The sequence below is a fragment of the Rhinolophus sinicus genome, linkage group LG09 (genome assembly GCF_036562045.2).
Source record: "Rhinolophus sinicus isolate RSC01 linkage group LG09, ASM3656204v1, whole genome shotgun sequence".
NCBI lineage: Eukaryota > Metazoa > Chordata > Mammalia > Chiroptera > Rhinolophidae > Rhinolophus > Rhinolophus sinicus.
In genome coordinates, this window is record NC_133758.1 from 85,870,807 (window position 1) to 85,889,574 (window position 18,768).

General features: G+C 33.6%; 1 protein-coding gene across 15 annotated transcripts in view; it reads left to right on the top strand.

Moving 5' to 3' along the window:
* PPP1R9A (protein phosphatase 1 regulatory subunit 9A) overlaps positions 1 to 18,768 on the top strand; it is a 272,874-nt gene that overhangs the window by 131,620 nt on the left and 122,486 nt on the right. For all 15 annotated transcript variants that reach the window (XM_019729733.2, XM_019729737.2, XM_019729732.2 and 12 more), the window contains 2 exons: positions 10,701 to 10,833; positions 18,648 to 18,768. In XM_019729733.2, coding sequence (XP_019585292.2) covers positions 10,701 to 10,833; positions 18,648 to 18,768 — 254 coding nt within the window. The remainder of the gene's footprint in view (positions 1 to 10,700; positions 10,834 to 18,647) is intronic.

Consider the following 18,768-nt stretch of genomic DNA (forward strand, 5'->3'; position numbering starts at 1 on the left):
TTGATGGTTGCCAGGTGAGGGGGCAGGGTTGGGCAGATTGATGAAGATGGGGAGAGGTCTAAGAGATACAAATTGGTAGTTACAAAATAGTCATATAGTATGGGGGACATAGTCCGTAGTATTGTAATAACTGTGGTGTCATGTGGGTTCTGGTTTATTGGGGTGATCACTTAGTAAGTTATATAAATGTCTAATCACTATGTTTTACACTTGAAACTAATAATACTGTATGTCAACTATAATTGAAAAGTAAAAAAAAATTAAAATGTAAAATTTCAAGTACTTTTGCAACACATATTTGCAGATAAACGATATTACTTATAATTGAATTCTGTTTTGTCAAAATGAAGATATGTAGATCTAATCTAATAAAAACATCTAATCTTTTTATTTCATTGATGATTTATGTATATTTGACCTTAATAAAACTCTACTTATTTTGAAATATTCTTTCATTAAATGTCTTCATAAATATTATATAACTTAACACAGAGTCAACCATAGCTATTCTAAATTTGAAGAATTTACATCCTATCTACAAGTATGAAGTGGTTGGTGCCATCAATAATACAAAAATATTTGATTTTATCATGGGTTTTGTATACATTCTACAAATATGTCTCGGAATATGCACATTGACTCCAAATTAAAAACAAAAACACTCTCAAGATATGATTATCTTTGTCAGAAGTCAAAAGACTAGATTTTAGAGTACAGAATATTTTATTTTAGGGGATTCATAATGGTTAATTTTATTTGTCAACTTGGCTGTGCCATGGTGCCCAGATTTTTGGTCAGACATTATTTTAGCTATCTCTGTGAGGGTGATTTTAAATGAATTTAACATTTAAATTGGTGGACTTTGAATAAAGCAAATTGCCCTCTATCATGAGAGTAGGCCTCATACAACCAATTGAAGGTCTTAATAGAAAAAGACTGACCGTCAGTAAGAAGAGGGAATGCTGTCAGCCAACCGCCTTTGGACTTGAACTGCAACATCAACTTTTCCCCCGGTCTCCAGCCTGCTGGCCTACCTTGCAGATTTTGTATTTCAGCGTGTATAATCCTGTGAGCCAATTCCTTCAAATAAATCTAGTTTACTACAAATACAGATGTAATACCATATATAAAATATATATATGTATATGTATATGTGTGTGTGTGTATATATATATGTGTGTGTGTATATATATGTGTGTGTGTATATATATATACATACATATATATATATATATATATATATATATATATATATATATATATATGCCATTTTCTCTTGGTTCTGTTTCTTTGGAGAACCCTAACAAATACAGGTTTCATTTTGCTGCCTTTTGAGGTAGTCTGCTCTCTACCTCCCATTCTGTAGAGTATGTTTGCTTTTTCACTTCCTATTGATTAGTTATCTACGAAATCACTAGGCTTACAATCAGTAAAATATACCTTTTGTCCTTATAGACTGTCTTCATTAATTATCTTTACATACACCATGTATATTGTTTTCTGAGCTTCAAATTTCTTATGTAAAAATAGAAAAGTGGGCACTCTCTTTTCTGCCTTACTGAATCAGTTGGCACAAGAGTCAAAGATAGTTTTTGTAAAATTTTATATTCTTTGTAATAGACTTCCAATTACTTCAGCATATACATCACAATATTTATGGGTATAACTTTGTTTTAGGAGCCTTCAATTAGCATTCCAGGTACACCAATCATGAATCCTCACTCTAGGATTAGTTAATTAGTATTTGAAAGACGCTAATTAGAAGTCTACACTCCAGAGATAGGTACTTTAAATCTGTACAAGAAAGTGTATTAAGGATGTTACAAATAATTGGTAAAATGAGTGATGTTGAAAATATGTGGATTGGCCTTAGAAATATTTTATGTTAATGGCTTCGAGTCAGAGAAGACCAGCAGGCTAACGGCTTTTGGAGTAACATCTTAAGTCTAGTACTCATTTGGTCCTGTTTTCTGATACGTAGGATTTTGTAGAGTGGTCCCATTAGAAGGTTAGACACATTATACTGTACAATATTGTTACTACTGCTTTAAGTACACGTTCATGCAGGTTGTCAGAGTACCTTAAGGATAGACATCTGGGATTTAACAGAGCTTACAAGATAGAGCTGTGGCTCTGTTTTTGCACCTTCCTGTTCATCACTGTTTTTATATGCAGCAGAAAGCCCTCACCTATTCACAATCTGTGGAGACTACCGATGGTAACCCCCCAAAGCCTGATAGCTGTGAACTCTGGTTTAGCTTACATCAGTTTGCAACAAGAGCCCAACATACTCCCTGGCACACACGAGGCATTAACCAACTGTCTGTCATTCTTACTATCATAAATCAGTGAACTGGCTTTGGTTCTGGGGGAAGAAAAGGAAAGATGAACTTACACATTGTTCTAAGGCTGTCAGGATCCTCCTTTCTCAGGATGGTTTATCACCAAATTTCTTTTTAAAACTTCAAGATGTAGACTATCTTCTTCATGCTTTCTCTTAGTCTCAATTTGGAGTCTGTTTAGCAGAGCCACTAAAATCATGTGAAGGTGAGTTAGAGTTCTGCCAACGAAACTTGTGATAAGTAGGACCTGTTCATGGAAGCATGTGAATTCTTGGCTAATCTCTAGGAGCGCGCTATGCCAAGCCATCGTCTGAAACACAGTTTACTAGAACCTGAAACATTTTCCATCTTTGATGTGTCAGGAAGATGAAGCGGAACCCTGGTGACAGGCAGAACTGCAGCTTTGGGGAAGCAATGTGGGAGATGCCTTCCAGTTAATATTACAGAAAATCCTGAATTTATTTTGACCTCCATTGATTAAAGAAAATGTGTTGTAAGGAAAGAAATAACGTTTTTTTTCTTATTTTTGAAAAAATGTTGCTGTTGTTCTCAAAAGTATTGCAGCTCAAACTATTAGAAATGTGAAAAAGAATGATTCTAGTTGAAATCTTCTGTTAAGCAAATTTTAACTTTATTTTTCATACCCTAGGGTTACTGGGTCAGAAATGTCATCGCTAACTGTTATAAACCTATTACCCCTAAAAGACTGTCTCTGCTGCTAAGCAAGGGACAAAGTCTTGTTTTGTTTCTTTTGATCAAGGAACAGAATATCCCTTGTTGGTTCTGAAACAAGAAGTCTTAAATTTAAATATATGTCTGTTTGCTTTTCTCAGTCAAATAACACAGGAACAATGCGAAGGTGACTGAACTAAATACAGAGGGTGCCCCCAAAAATATTTTTTTTGTTAACATGTTAAGAAAGAAAAAAACTGTGTTAAAATTGTAATACTCAATATAAACTGATAACAAAAGATGAATGCAAGTCATGTGTATACATTTTTTTGGCATCCCCGGTATGTATATATGGTCCAGGATGCTGTTGGCCTTTAAGAGATTTTTTGTGGTGCAGTAATATTATGATGGTGCTCGATTATTATTTGGTTAATTAACCATATTTTTGCAAAGCAATTGCAGCAATATAAATAAAAATGGTAGAACTACTGTAAGGCTATTGAAAGAATCAAGACCCTATTGATGAAAGAAGAAGTATTTACCTAGGTAAATTTTCCTTTCATCTCTGAGCATCTCCCTGGTCAAAGCAAAAACAAAGTATGGCAGGTGATGAGCCATTGTATAATGACATTGCGTGGCTCTGGACACAGGGAGGGAGCTGGCAGGCCAAGCTGCATTTTAATATCAAGTTAGAGTTTTGTTTTAAAAGCGTTAAGCATCATAGTGGATTAAATATGCAAAACGTTTATAAGCAAGAGTGTGAGGTGAGTGTATGTGTCTGGGGAAATAGTATCTCATACTAGCCTGGAAAGCTTTCCCTCACCCCATGTTGAACCAACCGTGATTACATGAATTATCTCATTTCATTTCAAAACAACTTTATCGGGTTGGTATTATTATTATAGCCATTTTGAAAATAAGGAAATAGGCTTAGAGTGGTTTTACAATTTGGCAAGAGTACATAGCTAGAGAATTTTGGAGGTTTTTAAATTCAATTAAAATTGAGATCCTACCAATTGGGAACATGGATGGATGGATGGATGGATGGATAGATAGATAGATGATAGATCGATAGATAGATAGATAGATAGATAGATAGATAGATAGATAGATCTGCAGTGTTCTTTTTTTGGTTTACTGATGTATATATTGCAGAGCCTTACATGTCAGCAGAGATAGATCTTTCTAATCATTGCATAAAATTACACATTTGTATATATCATAATTAAGACGTTCGTTTTCTCTATTAGTGGACATCTAGATAATTTCTGACTTTGGGCTATTACAATAGTGCTGTAATGAACTTCCTTGCGCACACATCTTTGTGTGTACTTTCAAGTATCTCTATAAATACTTAGATGTAGCATTATTAGGTCAAAGGCATTTATATTTAAAATCTTGGTAGCTATTCTCAAGTTATACTTTTATCCCATACTTTTCCAGGAGTATTCTTTTTCCTACATTCTCACAAAACACTGGATGTTTTGTTGTCTAGAAGTTTTTAGTATTGATTTTTTTTTAAAAAAAAAATCTGTACAGTATTTAATTTGTATAAATGTAGTCAAAGACGTTCATTGAAGCAATGCATTAATTCTCTTCATTCAGCTCTACAAGATTCTGCAATTTAAAAAAGATGAAAAATGACTCCTGCTAAAAATAGTTTGAGAACTATATCATTCATGTTTTGCAGAGTAATAAACTATATCAAAATCTCAGTGGCTTACAACACACATATGTTCTTGAGCTCCCAGGTGTACAGGTTGGCTGCAGGTCCGTTGATTTAAGCTGGGCTCTGCTGGGCCAGGCTAGATAGATTCACTTCAAGGCTTCCTCTCAGGTCCAGGTCTCCTCCCTCTGTCTTCATTCTGGGACCTAGGCTGAAAGGCCTGTTGTTGAATGCTCTTATTCGTGGACCACAGGAGCTTGGGAGTTTATGTGGAAGCACAGGATGCTTTTTCAGGCTTCTGCTGACAACTTGCACACTGTTACTTTTATCCATATTCCATTGGCCAAAACAAGTCATTTGTTTTACCCATCCCTAAATCAATGGAGCAGGAAAGTATACCCCGTCCACAGGGAAAGGCTTGTGAAGTTACATTAAAGAGTGTGGACACATTATTCTAATACATGGAGGAAGAGATCCAATCTCTGCTAGAATAATTAGCTTCAAACATTTATTATTTTTGACATGGCTTATGTGCCCTGCACAAGTTTAAGCTTTTTGAAAGCATATCAAAATGTAAGCATTTAGTTCTAACCTTTCCTAATCCCCTCAAAAACTAGAGAATTAACTCTGTTTTGTTGATTGCATTTGAAAAACAAATTTAAAAGAAAAATAAATGGATTGGTAAATTCTTAAAACAACTAACATTTGAACATTAAGTTTAAAGCTTCCAAGTTTAATCTTTAGGTTAAATAATCACCTACACCACAAAATGGTCCTCAGTCCATTTTTTCTTCATTGCAGTATCATCCATAACAATTGCTAAGCCTGTAGAGTGTTTTTCTTATATTTAATTATTTTGAGAATTTGTATTAATCTACCCACCTTTATAAAATGGGCAAATTACAACTATAGCCTCTTTACATTTCATAGAGATGTTTGGTAGGATTAAACAAGATTATGTAAGTAAAGAACTTATTATACTGCCATGTACATAATGAATGCTCAGAAAATGTCAGTCTGCCCCACTTCCAAAGTTTATGTTTTGTTTTTATTTAACAACACTTTCTATGGACTGGTAAAGTATTTGTTCACTAGAATTCTAATATTATTTCTGCCTACCATATATACAGCCTTTATATTTTCCAATTGGATGATACCATATCTAATTTAAATATATCATTTTTACAGATGAAGAAATTAATACCAGAAAATGACAGGGTATGGTTTAAAATCGCTCAGAAGAGAAGTATCAGGATTTGGATGGGAACGTTAGCACTCTAACTGCCGGCTCAGTGTGTTTTTTCTACTGGGCTGTGTATGTAGTAAATGTATGTTGCCAACCTCTTCCCCGAGTTCATACCCAAACTGCCAAAGGGAGGTACCTAATTCTCTAATACTTTCATTTCCTATTCTCATATAAAATATGTACCCATTCTAGACCTCGTTCTTTTGGGATCCACTATTTATGGAAGTTGACTATAACTAGCTTCTTAGTACTCTAGCTTTCATAGAGGGCAATGAGTGAATCTGAGTTTTTACTAAGATCTGAGTCTGTGTTAATGGCCATTCCTTATCAATCCACAAGTATAGGCTAATATACTTGTTGGCAGCAATTAGAGATGGGTTTCTGGTGTGTTTTTTTTTTTTGTTGTAAAGTTCCTTTAATTTTAATAAGTTAATGTGTTTAAACAAATGGAAGTAAATAGACCTTAGCATAACCTACTACATCTGTTAGGTTTATATTCTCAAAGCCATTTCTCTTAAATATTAGTTCACCTTGAGCATTCATTTGCTCCCAAGCGATTTATAATCATAAAATGTCCATCTATAACTCAAATTTTTAAAATTACAGGTACTTCCTAATTCTCCTGATGTTCATATAATTCCCTCTTTTAGATGACCCGTACTACTGAACACGCATTCACTTCCTAAGAATGACTATTTAGAAATGAAATATTACATACATCACAGTGATTGAACTCAAAGAAATCTCAGGGTAAAATCTATCTTATCTAATATTGTGCTAGTTAATGAACAGTGGTTTTTAAATACTTAAAATTCAATATCTTTAGGAGATTGCCTGCAATTATTCGTAGGAATCAGTGCATCGGGGCCAATTCAATAACAAATATTGCCTTTCTATATAGAATTTATAGAATCACCACATTTTGTAAAGCATCAGTTAGGAACAATATTTTATTTTTTTTACGTGGAAGAAACATTCAAATTGTTCCCCTAACATACTGTATGAACTGAAGTTGTATTCCAATAGGGGCATTATGCCACATCACCTCATTGCTCTGGCAATGATTACAATAAAGCAGTTGGTATAGAAAAGTTAGGAAGTCTGAGTTTTGTGGTACATATTTTTAACCTAATTTTGTGAATTACATAGTTTAAGAAGCAGCATTGCTTTCACTGTTTCTCTGTGAGATATAGCTAATTCTTAATGAAATCTGGACTATAAGTGGTCCATTACATTTTTGTATAGAGATTGTGTATGGAGAGATGGGACATTTACCACCAGCTTTATCTTGATTTTAATTTTAACTTCTTACTTAAGATGGTATGTGACATTCACCACTACTTTCTATTTGGCGTGTACAAAAAAAGTCACTCTTGTGCCACCACGGGCAATTCACCATGCAGTTGATTGGACTCAAAGTGGTGACTGCATGCACATATCATATGTAGCATTGATTTTTAATCAAATAGTTTATTCATTTCCTTTACTATTTCAAGGATCTGTGGATTTGTAGGAAGGTCTCTCTAGCCTATTAAACATTGTCCTATATTTTTATTAATACTTTTATAACTTCTTTTTGTTCTTAACCAATCTGGAGTTTACTTTTGTTAATGGTATATATATGAAATAGTGATATTTTTCAGATGGCTATCTTATTCTTTCCCTACTATTTATTGAATAGAAAAGTAGAAGAGTGGAACCGAGTACAAAAATAGATCTATCCTGGGGCCAAAACGATTGCCTTAATACATGAAGTTTTATTATGTGTTTTAATATCTGATAGGGTCTGTTTGCATCCTTATTCTTCTTTTTCAAACAACTTGTTAGTTTCGATGAAAAATGTGAGTGGGATTTTAATTTGATTGCCCAGAATTCATAAATTAAATTGGGGAAAACTGACATTTAGAGTAATTTAGGAGCATAGATGTCTTAAAATATACAGATTTCAATCCAGGAATATAGAATGGCATTACACTTACTCAGGGCTTTTTGTAGTCTTCAGTCACATTTTATAGAGAAAGGTATTCTTGCACATTATAATTAGTAATTCTTGGGTATTTTATAGTTCCTGATCTTTTCTGTTATATTTTCTAGAGCATGTTGTGGTTTTTATTTTTCTATATTGGTTTTTATTCTGTTACTTTACTGAACACTTATTATTGCTAATACTTTTTCTGTTAAATCTCTTGGATTCTCCAAGTAAACAATAACTAAATCTGCAAATAATGGGTTCTGGATTTTCTTTTTCAATTTTTAATAGGTTTTTCCTATGTGCCCACATTAATTTACCAGTCTGTAAGCAAGCTGAAGATGAAAAGTATCTTACATTATTTCTTTTCTACAGAATGAAATGGTAATGTAGTCATCTGATTTCTGGAGATAGTCATATATGTTGCTAGAATGTAGTCATATAGTTTTTTGTTTGCTTTGATTTCAACATACCCTTAAATGAACTTTATAAACCAGTCTGATTGGGGAAGAATATTTAATAACAGAGTGTTTTGGGATCCTGAAAAAATATCAGGAAGGTGTTAATTTATTTGAAATAATTCTCTCATACTTTACACACACACACACACACACACACACACACACACACACACACGTATGTATATATATGTATATATACAAACATGCGTATACACATATACATATGTATATATACACACATTTATTTATTCACTTACTATGTAGTAGCAGACTTGAGCTATGTTGCAGAATGAATATTATTTAAGTCTTTGTTCTGTAATCATGTACTTGGACCTATTAGTAGAAGTAGATGAGTGGGAAATATTGATGGAATAATTGTCAGTCATATCTGCCAATAGTTTCCAGGACATGTAAATTCCAGATCTGGGTAACTTTTTTTGTGTGTTGTTAACGATTGCTCCCCTAGGCATGTTGTATTGTAGTCCACTCAACTATTGATGTTTTCCAAAACATATAGACACACACTTTTTTTTTTGTCTATAGTGTTATATTTAAAATATGCATTGCCCCTCTTCTACACTCAAATATGCATTTTTGTTTGTTTTTTAAGCCTCAACTTCAGTATTTTCCTCTCCATGAAATTCTTCCCTCTTCTCAGGCAAAGAAAAAAATTACTTAATGTATTTCTCTGTTGCATCCGTTCTCACGTTATATTGTCGTTGTTTATTTTGATTTCTGTGTTCCAACTAAGGTGTGAGCTTGAAGTCACTTGAGATTGTGCCTTCTCCAATGTCTGGCATAGAGTTGGTACTCTAAATTTTTGTTGAATGAATAAATATGAGTAAGGACTACCAAAACATATAAGGGAAGTAAAAGATCCAAAGGGCTGTGTAAGAGAAAGTCATAAATCTGACAATTTAAGAAAAATATTAGAAGGTTCTATGCAAGGGGCATAGGAAGCATATTTTATGAAAAGATTAATAAGACAGGCACAGACCCCATGGTTTAGGAATGTGCATTGTGCTGCAGTAATGTTTATTACGGTGGAGAAATGTGATAGAGACCAAGTGAGTGGCACCAGGCTGTGAAAACATGTTGAAAGTCAGGAAGAAAAACAAATTCATTCGGGTACAAATCCTATAAATGGCATAATTTGGGGAAGTATATACCATTAGTAACCACACCGCGTCTGCTTCTATAGATGCAATATGTATTCCTGGTTTATAGGTTACCATATATAGCATATAAGTGCTGCCCGTTTCCCAATAATGGGAATGTAAAGGACACCTGGACTAGCAGAGCCAGCTTTATAGGCAACAGACTTGATTTCTTTCATCTCTCACCTTCTGTTCTGCTTTCTATTTTTATTATAGGTTTTTATGTATTTTTTTTAAATGACTCATTCCTAGATATTAAGATTTTGGGGGTCATTGCAGAGTTTTTTCAGGCACAATTTAGATACTTAATAATTGTTGAATTTAATTGAAAATGTCAGTTTTTATTATACACATTAATTGGATTTGATGAAATATGTATTTCTTTTACATGTTCTTCAGTGTATTGAGGGGTTGTATACCTATTTCCAGTTACTTTTCAAACAAAACAAATATTTCAGCAGAGATAAGGACAATCAAATTTCTTATGGCTATAGCTGAAGACCACATTCAGCATTTTGAGTGATTTAGGTAGAAAAGAAAGAGCTGGCAAAATCTTATTTGTTCTGCTGCTCTTAAGCTATATTTTGATAGTCATTTCATAGGAAGGTTCAATAAGAATTTAATTTAAATCTACATGCAAGTAAAATGAGGGACGACAAATGAGAGCTTATCACAGCCTAATCCAGTATAGACTAGAAATCAGTTTCAGTGATTCTATGACTGGAATATAATTGTAGTACTGACACACTACAGCATTGAGGCTTGTATGGGTCATAGCATGAAACAGGGTCCCATGTGTTTGCTTAGGCAGCTGCAAGATGCTTCAGCTTAGTTTTATCAGGAACCAGCAGAGCATTGAAGTTTATATGGGTTGCCCTGATTCTATAAAAAGTAGTGAATGTTACTATCCAAATGGATGGTGTGACTACTGTTGACTCCCAAGTTATTAAAAGTGGTAGAATGACTCATATTTTTTTAATTAGTAAGTTACGTTTATTTTCATTCAGTTTGCCTTTTCTTAACATCTCAATTGATTTTAAAAACAAAAGTTGTTTAGATGAAATTCATCATGCTACATTTTTAACTTAGGTAGTTTTGGATACTTTGTAGACTTTCTTTTTTTTTTTAAATTAGGAAAGCCATCTTCTGTGGATTATCATCTTTTTGTTGACCTCCTCTTCCTTCAGGTTTTCAGCACATACTCCAATGAAGACTATGACAGAAGAAACGATGAAGTTGACCCTGTGGCTGCGTCTGCTGAGTATGAACTTGAAAAGCGTGTAGAAAAGCTGGAACTTTTCCCAGTGGAACTAGAGAAAGGTATATGAGCTTTATATTGTTTATCATATTAGTATATTGCTACATTAGTAATACAGAAATGACTTTATTTTTCCTAAGTGTAGCCTTTTTTCCTCCTAAGGATTGGATCAAGTTTTAATTCTCATAAAAGGTTTTACTTATTAAATTTCAAAAGTAGTGGATATGGATACTTGTATAGATGGTAGATTGGAAGCTTCTCTCCTCTCCCAACTAAAACCCATCACTTTAGTCGGCTGGAATGGTGGCTAGGAGTAAGGAGGTGTGAGTGAGGCTTGATGCCTGGTTGGTACTCCTGCAAAGGGCTGGTACAGGTGTGAGCTTAGAGAGCTGTTGTAAGTGAGCTCTTGGGGAAGATGGTTGTTTTCAGTGTTTTATTTTTTGTTTTTTGGTGGAGGGAGAGTGGTCATGGTTAGACTCTGAATGTAGCAGATACTCGTATGGAGAGTGCTGAGCCTTTAGAAAATTATGGACTTTAAGATGAAAGCAATAGAATCCTCTTCACTTACGAGGGCAAAGGACTAAAGGAGAGCAGGGAGAACGGGAGAGAGGGACTTCCTCGTGATGTTGCTCCTTGGAACCACAGCCTGCCTGCAGTAGTCACTGGGGACCCATAACACCAGAGACTGCCACGTTTACCATCACATAAGATGGGCACCCAGTGACCTAATGAACAGGGAGTTTTGGAAAAAATGAGAACAAACAGATGACAACTCGAATAACAAAAAGAGAAACAAAACCAAATAAGGATATTCAAGTATGGCTTTTAAAAGATATTCTTAATCAAATTAACAGTAACGAAAACAACAACAAAACGCTGATTTTAAAAATAAAAATTTCAGTAGGGGAACTGAAGAGGAAAGGACAGTTATTGTTGAGATCAAATTGGTAACCTAGAAGTTCAAGCATAAGAAATGTCCCAAACTAATTCTCAAATGACCGAGCAAAAATTCAAGAAAAATCATGAAAAAGACTCAACATGTAAATTGTAAGTAACAGAATGGGAAATGACAATAGAGGATGAGAGACATTAGATAAATAATAGAAGAAATTTCTCTGAGCTGAAAAAATACCTGAACCTCATACTTGAAATTGAAATGGCTTAGCCAATTGTTTGCAAGGATTTTAAAAAAATTTCTACATAAACATAGGCTGGGAAAAAATCTTCAAATGTAGAGTGAAAATCTTACAAAACAGCAAGACAAAATCAAAGCAAACAAAGAAACAAATGTACTTGCAAAGGCAAAATTATTAGACTATCATCAGATTTCTCATTTGTAACACTGTCAGTGGGTAGACATAATATATTTCACACCCTACTGAGAAGAAAAAGATGGTAATCTAAGAATCCTACATCCATCCCAGAGAACATTTACCTATCTTGGTGAAAGAAATTTGCTGTTATGTAAGGATTTAAAGAATATATTACTCACATAATTCCCAACTAGCAGTGAGGGAAAGAAATGACAAGTGACTTGTTGAAAACAGAAAATGAGGGGAAAAGAATTGAAAACTATGTAAGTAGTATTAAGCATAAAATTACTTGGATGAAAAAAATATAAAGAACACCAGTCATTACACTAACTATGACTGGCTAATCATTCCCATTAAAAGACACTCTCATTTGATCTTAAATAGAATGTAAGAGTGATGCTTACATTTTTCATTCATTTAAAAATGTAAAAATAATTCTTAGCTTATGGCCCATACAAAAACAGGTGGATTTGTCTGTGGGTCATTTTATTGCCTATAATAGCAAAAAAATTTGAACAATCATTTTTTCATCAATGATAGAAAAGGATCTATAAATTGTAGCTTATGTATTCAATAAAATATTACTCAGCAAAAAAATTAAGGAGCCACAGTTCCATGCAGCAGTATGTATGATTCTTACAACCATAAAATTGGAGGAGGGAGAGCAAATCACAGAAGAAGCCATTCGATATAATTTCATTTATTTCAATTCCAAAGCCAGGAAAAATTAAACAGTGTATTGTTTAGAGATATACAGATAAGTGGTTTTTAAAAACATTATTAACAAAAGGAGGGAATGATGTACACAATATTTAGGATAATGATTACTGAGGGAAGAGTTACTATATCAGAGAGGGGTACATAGTGGGCTTTTTGGGTATTGCTAATATTCTGTGTCTCTGTTAGTATATGAATGTTTTATTCTTTAAACATAATGTTTTGCAAATGAATGATTTCATAAAACTTATGTTTGTATGCTATATTTCATAATAAAAGTCGAACTAGAAAGATTGAACTAGAAGAGAACCAAATGAAGTACAATTATTGTTAATTTTTTGAGGAACCACCATACTGTTTTCCATAATGACTATACCAATTTATATTCCCATCAACAGTGCATGAGTATTCTCCTTTCTCTGCATCCTCGCCAACACTTGTTATCTCTTGTCTTTTTGATGGTAGCTAATCTAAGTGATGTGAAGTGATACCTCTTTGTGGTTTTGATTTGCATTTCCTTGATCATTACTGATGTTGAACACCTCTTCATGTGCCCATTGGCTATTTGTATATCTTCTTTGGAAAACTGTCTGTTCAATTCCTCTGCCTATTTCTGAATTCTTTTTCTTGCTGTTGAGTTGCATGACTTCTTTATATATTTTAGATATTAACCCCTTATCAAATATATGATTTGCAAATATTTTCTCCTATTCCATCAGTTACCTTTTCATTCAGTTGATGGTTTCTTTGGGTGTACAGAAGCTGTTTAGTTTCATGTCATCCCACTTGGTTTATTTTTGCTTTTGTTGTCAAATCCAAAAAGTTATTGCCAAGACCAGTGTCAAGGAGCTGCCTAAGCCCATGTTGTTGTTTGTTTTGTTTTTTTAGGAGTTTTATGGTTTCAAGTCTTAAATTTAAGTCTTGAATGCATTTTGAGTAGATTTTTGTGTATGATATAAGATAGAGGTCCAGTTTTATTTTTTTGCTGGTGGCTGTCCAGTCTTCCCAGCACCATTTATCGAAGAGACTGTCCTTTCCCCATTGTATATTCTTGGCTCCTTTCTCGTAAATTAATTGACCATGTATATATAGGTTTATTTCTGAGCCTTCTATTCTGTTCCATTGGTCTATATGTCTGTTTACATGGAAGTACCATACTGTTTTGATTACTATACCTTTGAAATCAGGATATGTGATGCATCCAGATTTGTTCATCTTTGTCAAGATTATTTTGGCTATACAGGGTCTTTTGTGTTTCCATGCAAATTTTAGGATTGTTTGTCCTATTTCTGTGGAAAATGCCATTGGAATTTTGATAGGGATCATATGAAATCTATAGATTGCTTTGGGCAGTATGGACATTTTAATGTATTCTTGGAACTCGTGAGCATGGGCTATCTTTTCATTAATTTGTGTCCTCTTCAATTTCTTTCAATGTCATATAGCTTTCCGTGTAAAGATCTTTTACCTCTTTGGTTAGGTTTATTCGTAGATATTTTATCTATTTGGTACAATTGTAAATGGGATTGTTTTCTTAATTTTTCTTTCTGATAGATTGTTGTTAGTGTGTGGAAACCTAAATATGATATAAATTATAGATTATAATGCTAACAGAAAATTGTACTTTTGAGTAAACACTAAAATTATTTCAATTAAAACCAGAAGTCACATTTTGAATGATCTTTAAATATAATAATCAGTATAAACAATAGAAAATAAAACCTGAAAAGTAACCTTTTGCTTATAGATAATATATATATATAACATGTAATATATATATATTACATATGAAAAACCAAATATATATATATATACCAAATTTATTCTAATTTAAAAATATTAGAATTAATAAGATTATTTATAAAAGAGGAGGTCAGGCCCCAGATAAATATAGGAAAATTAACAGGTTTTTTTCCTCTATATTTAAATTAAAAATCTAGAAATGAAAATGGGAGCAGTATTTCATTTATAATAGCACCACCAAAACAAAATACTATTAAATTAATCACCAAGAAAAACATAGAATTTATCTGTAGAAAATACATCTTTTTGAAAGATGTAAGATCTAAGCACATAGAAAGCTATACCATATTCTTGGATGAGAAGAGTCAGTATAGAAGAATCTCTCCTGTACTGTATCTCTGATACCTATACATTTATAAGTAAATTTAATGCACTTCAAATAGAACTGCCATCAAAGAGGGTGAGGGGAGGGGATTCTATAATATAATTCTAAATTTTATACAGAAAAATGTAGACCTAAGGGAAGAATGAAAATAAATGTGAAATTATTTAACTTCCCAAATATCTGAATATAATATAAAGCCTCTGTAATCAGAACAAATTGTATTCACATAGCTATTGATCAGTGGAACAAAAAAGAAAATCCAGACAAAGATGTTAGTGTGCATGAGAATTTAATGTTATATATGACACATATGATACTCTAATTTAGAAGTAACAGAGTGTTTTACATATTGTTCTGATATAACTGAACATCTATCTGAAAGAATATAAAGTTGGACACTTTTATTTTTATTATGTAATATATAAAAACGACCCTACATGGATTAAATAATTAAATATTAAAAATAAAATAATAAATATATTTAACAAAGATTTTTAAGACTACCTATTGCATCTAGGCTTGTGGGAAAAGGGGCTTAACCAAAATGGAAAACCAGAAGTTATAAAGGAAAAGATGGAACAATTAAATTATCCAAAAATTTAAGCTTTTAAAAGTAATGTTGTCAATTAAAGGTCATCGATAAGTGATAAATTTGAGGGAGGAAAATCTTTATTGTAGATGACATGGAGTTAATATCCATGTTATGCTCACAATCTTTGCAAATTATTGGGAAAAAAGAGACAAGTAAAACTCAATAGAAAAATGGGCAGTTTAGTGAAGAGGAAATGTAATGACCCATGCTCATATGAATGCAAGCTCAAATCTCACTAGCAATGAGGGGAATTCTAAACCAACACAAGTGTCTTCCCTGAGAGAAAAAATAAGCTCTGAGCTCCAGAGCATGGTGATAGCATCTTCCATAATAACGGAGCCTCCCAGTCTTTTCCATCTTTACCTGGCTGCTTTGGCCTATTTAGTAAGCAGCCTGCCCCTGGGAGGGTGTATACAGAGGAAGGCAGGGTGGCTGCTGGGTCCGTGACAGTGCAGCCACAAGAATCAGTGGCCTTCAGGCCTGTGGCTCTGGACTTCACTCAGGCGTGACACACACAGCTCAGAGAAAGCTGTACAGAGATAGATCAGTCCTCTGGACTCCGTGGGTTCATTGCACTCTTCCTTTCATCGCCTGTCAGTTATCACCCTGTGTCCTGGGTGTTCTGCACGGGAATTGAGGATGGCTCAAACTAACATAACTTTTCCCACAACTGGGTTTTCAGATTTGCAAATCTAAGTAATTTCCCAGTTGGAGCAACAAGAGGAGCTATGGAAGGAAGAAAGATAATTTTGCTAAAGCCTGAGTCCAGGCAGGGAAAATGGATTGAAAAACTACGATGCAACTTTCATGCAGGATATTTGTAAGAAGAAACCACTAAATGGCATGATAGGACAGAGAATCAACATTTGAGAAGCGCCCTTTAAATGCACTAAGTATGGGAAAGTTTCACTTACAGGTGAACTTTGGCTTGATGTGTGATAATTCATGATGAAGAGAAACTCCTATAAATACAATGAATGTGAAGAATTCAGCTAATACTTCATATACACCAGAGATTTCATATAGGAGAGAAACCCTTTGGCATTATTCAATGTGCAAGAGTCTACAGTGATTATCTCTTAAAACAGTAGCAAACACACGTGCAGGGAGAACTTATTACTTATTTGGATATAAATAAAAATGGTGAGAAGCTTTGGGTCGTCGTTCATCCCTTCATCACATGCTGAAATTCACACTCTATAGAGAAACCCTATGAATGTGATAAGTGCAGGCAAGAATTCAGCCGTACGGCTCATCTTTATACACATAAGAGAATTCACGTAAGAGAGAAGAAACATTATACATGTAACCAGTGAGGAAGAACCTTCAGCACAGATCCAAACTTCATGTGCACAAGAAAACTCATTCTGTGGAGAAACTCTAAAACTGTAATGAATGTAGGAAAAATTTTAGCAAGAAAAAGTCTCTTTATGAACGATTTGAATGAAATAAATATGGGAAGTCACCTGTGTGCAAACATTCTAAATGTAAGAAATGAAGGAAAAGTCTCCAGCCGTCACTCATACGTTAGTCAGCATTAAAGTTCTCCCACAGGAGAGACACCTGTGCCCAGAACCAATGTGGAAGTGCCTTCAGCTGGGGGTCACGTCAGGTAGTGTCTCCAGGGAGAACATTCTGTAAAGCTTTCTTCAGCACACAACTGAGCAAACAAATCACACTTTTGCTAAATGATGTATTTTTAAACATCTTTATTTAGAATGTGGGATTATGAATTGTACTTATACGTAAAGTAGAAGTTGGTGACAAGTAATACTCAATGAGATGAATCCTATTCAAAACATTGCTCATTAAGAATACTTAGTATATTAAAGGTTATTGCTAAAAAATCTTTTGAAAGCATTGGGTATTCTGCTTAGTACATGAAGCAGATTTCTTTTAGTAATCCACCAGTGTTAGTTAGTATCCACTTTTTTTATGCAGAGAATACACCATAATTACAAAGACTTTGAGGCTATCAGAAAATAACTTTGAATGTTAACCAAAAAAACGTGGAATGCAAAATAGAGTATCTTTTATTTCATTGATGTTAAAATAGATATGTTTATAGAAAGGACAAATGGAAATACGGATAAACACATGATTTGTAAGTGAATTAAAAACAAGGTGTTTGTCAGTATTGTTCACACGGCCAATAAAATGGAAACGAAAGTGAATGCCTCTCACTGGAGAAATGGTTGGATATATTATGATACCATCACACCACAAAATAGTATGCAATCATTAGAAGTGATTTAAATCTATATAAGTTGATATCTACGAGGTATTATCGAATTAGAAAAGTAAGCTGAAGAGAGAAGTAGGTATAAGATGACCTTTTTTGTGTAAAGCAAATAGGAAGGAAAAACAAGCCACATATATATATACTGTACTTGGTGATAAGATTACATCCTTGTATAGTAGGACAAAAGTACTGAAAGACACATACCATCTTGTTAATATGAATAGGGATATGGAACAAGTAAAACAGAAAAGAAGACTACATAAATAAAGGGGAAATTCCAGATACATTATGGTCACATTTATTTAAAATAATATATATGTCTCAGCCAGGAAAAATTGAGCCAGAATAGTCAAGCTAGAGATACATTGTTATAAAACTACTGAAACAAAAAAAAATTCTTTGTGAAAGCAGGACAAAAACAAAATGGATAATTAATGGGAATGAAATCAGACAACCTTCAGAGTGAGTAAAAGACAATAGAAAATATTTTTTCTCAAAGAAAGAAAGTATGACTTCAAGAATTTTATTCCAAATAAATAAATAAATAAATAAAATCAATGTGCTTGAGTATAGATGTTTTTGTGCTTAAAATATTATATTGTTTAGATAGGCTGTGTTTTAAGGTAGATTGATTACTTAATAATCAAATTATTAGCTTTTCTTGGGATCACAATGAATATCTAACTACAATAGTAAAGTGAGACTAAACTTATGGAGGGTCTTATTTGACACCCTTGCTCCCCAGCATAGAACAAAAATTCTGCAAGGCAAGCATATCGTATAGTCCGTAAAGAACAGAATTAAAAGCAGCAAATAGGTCTCACCAGCTAATTGAGGATTAGTGTTAACATTTAGGTTTTTGTGTTTTTTCCCCTTTTTCATAGATGAGGATGGACTTGGTATAAGTATTATCGGAATGGGTGTTGGAGCAGATGCTGGACTTGAAAAGCTGGGAATATTTGTTAAGACAGTAACAGAAGGTGGTGCTGCTCAGCGAGATGGCAG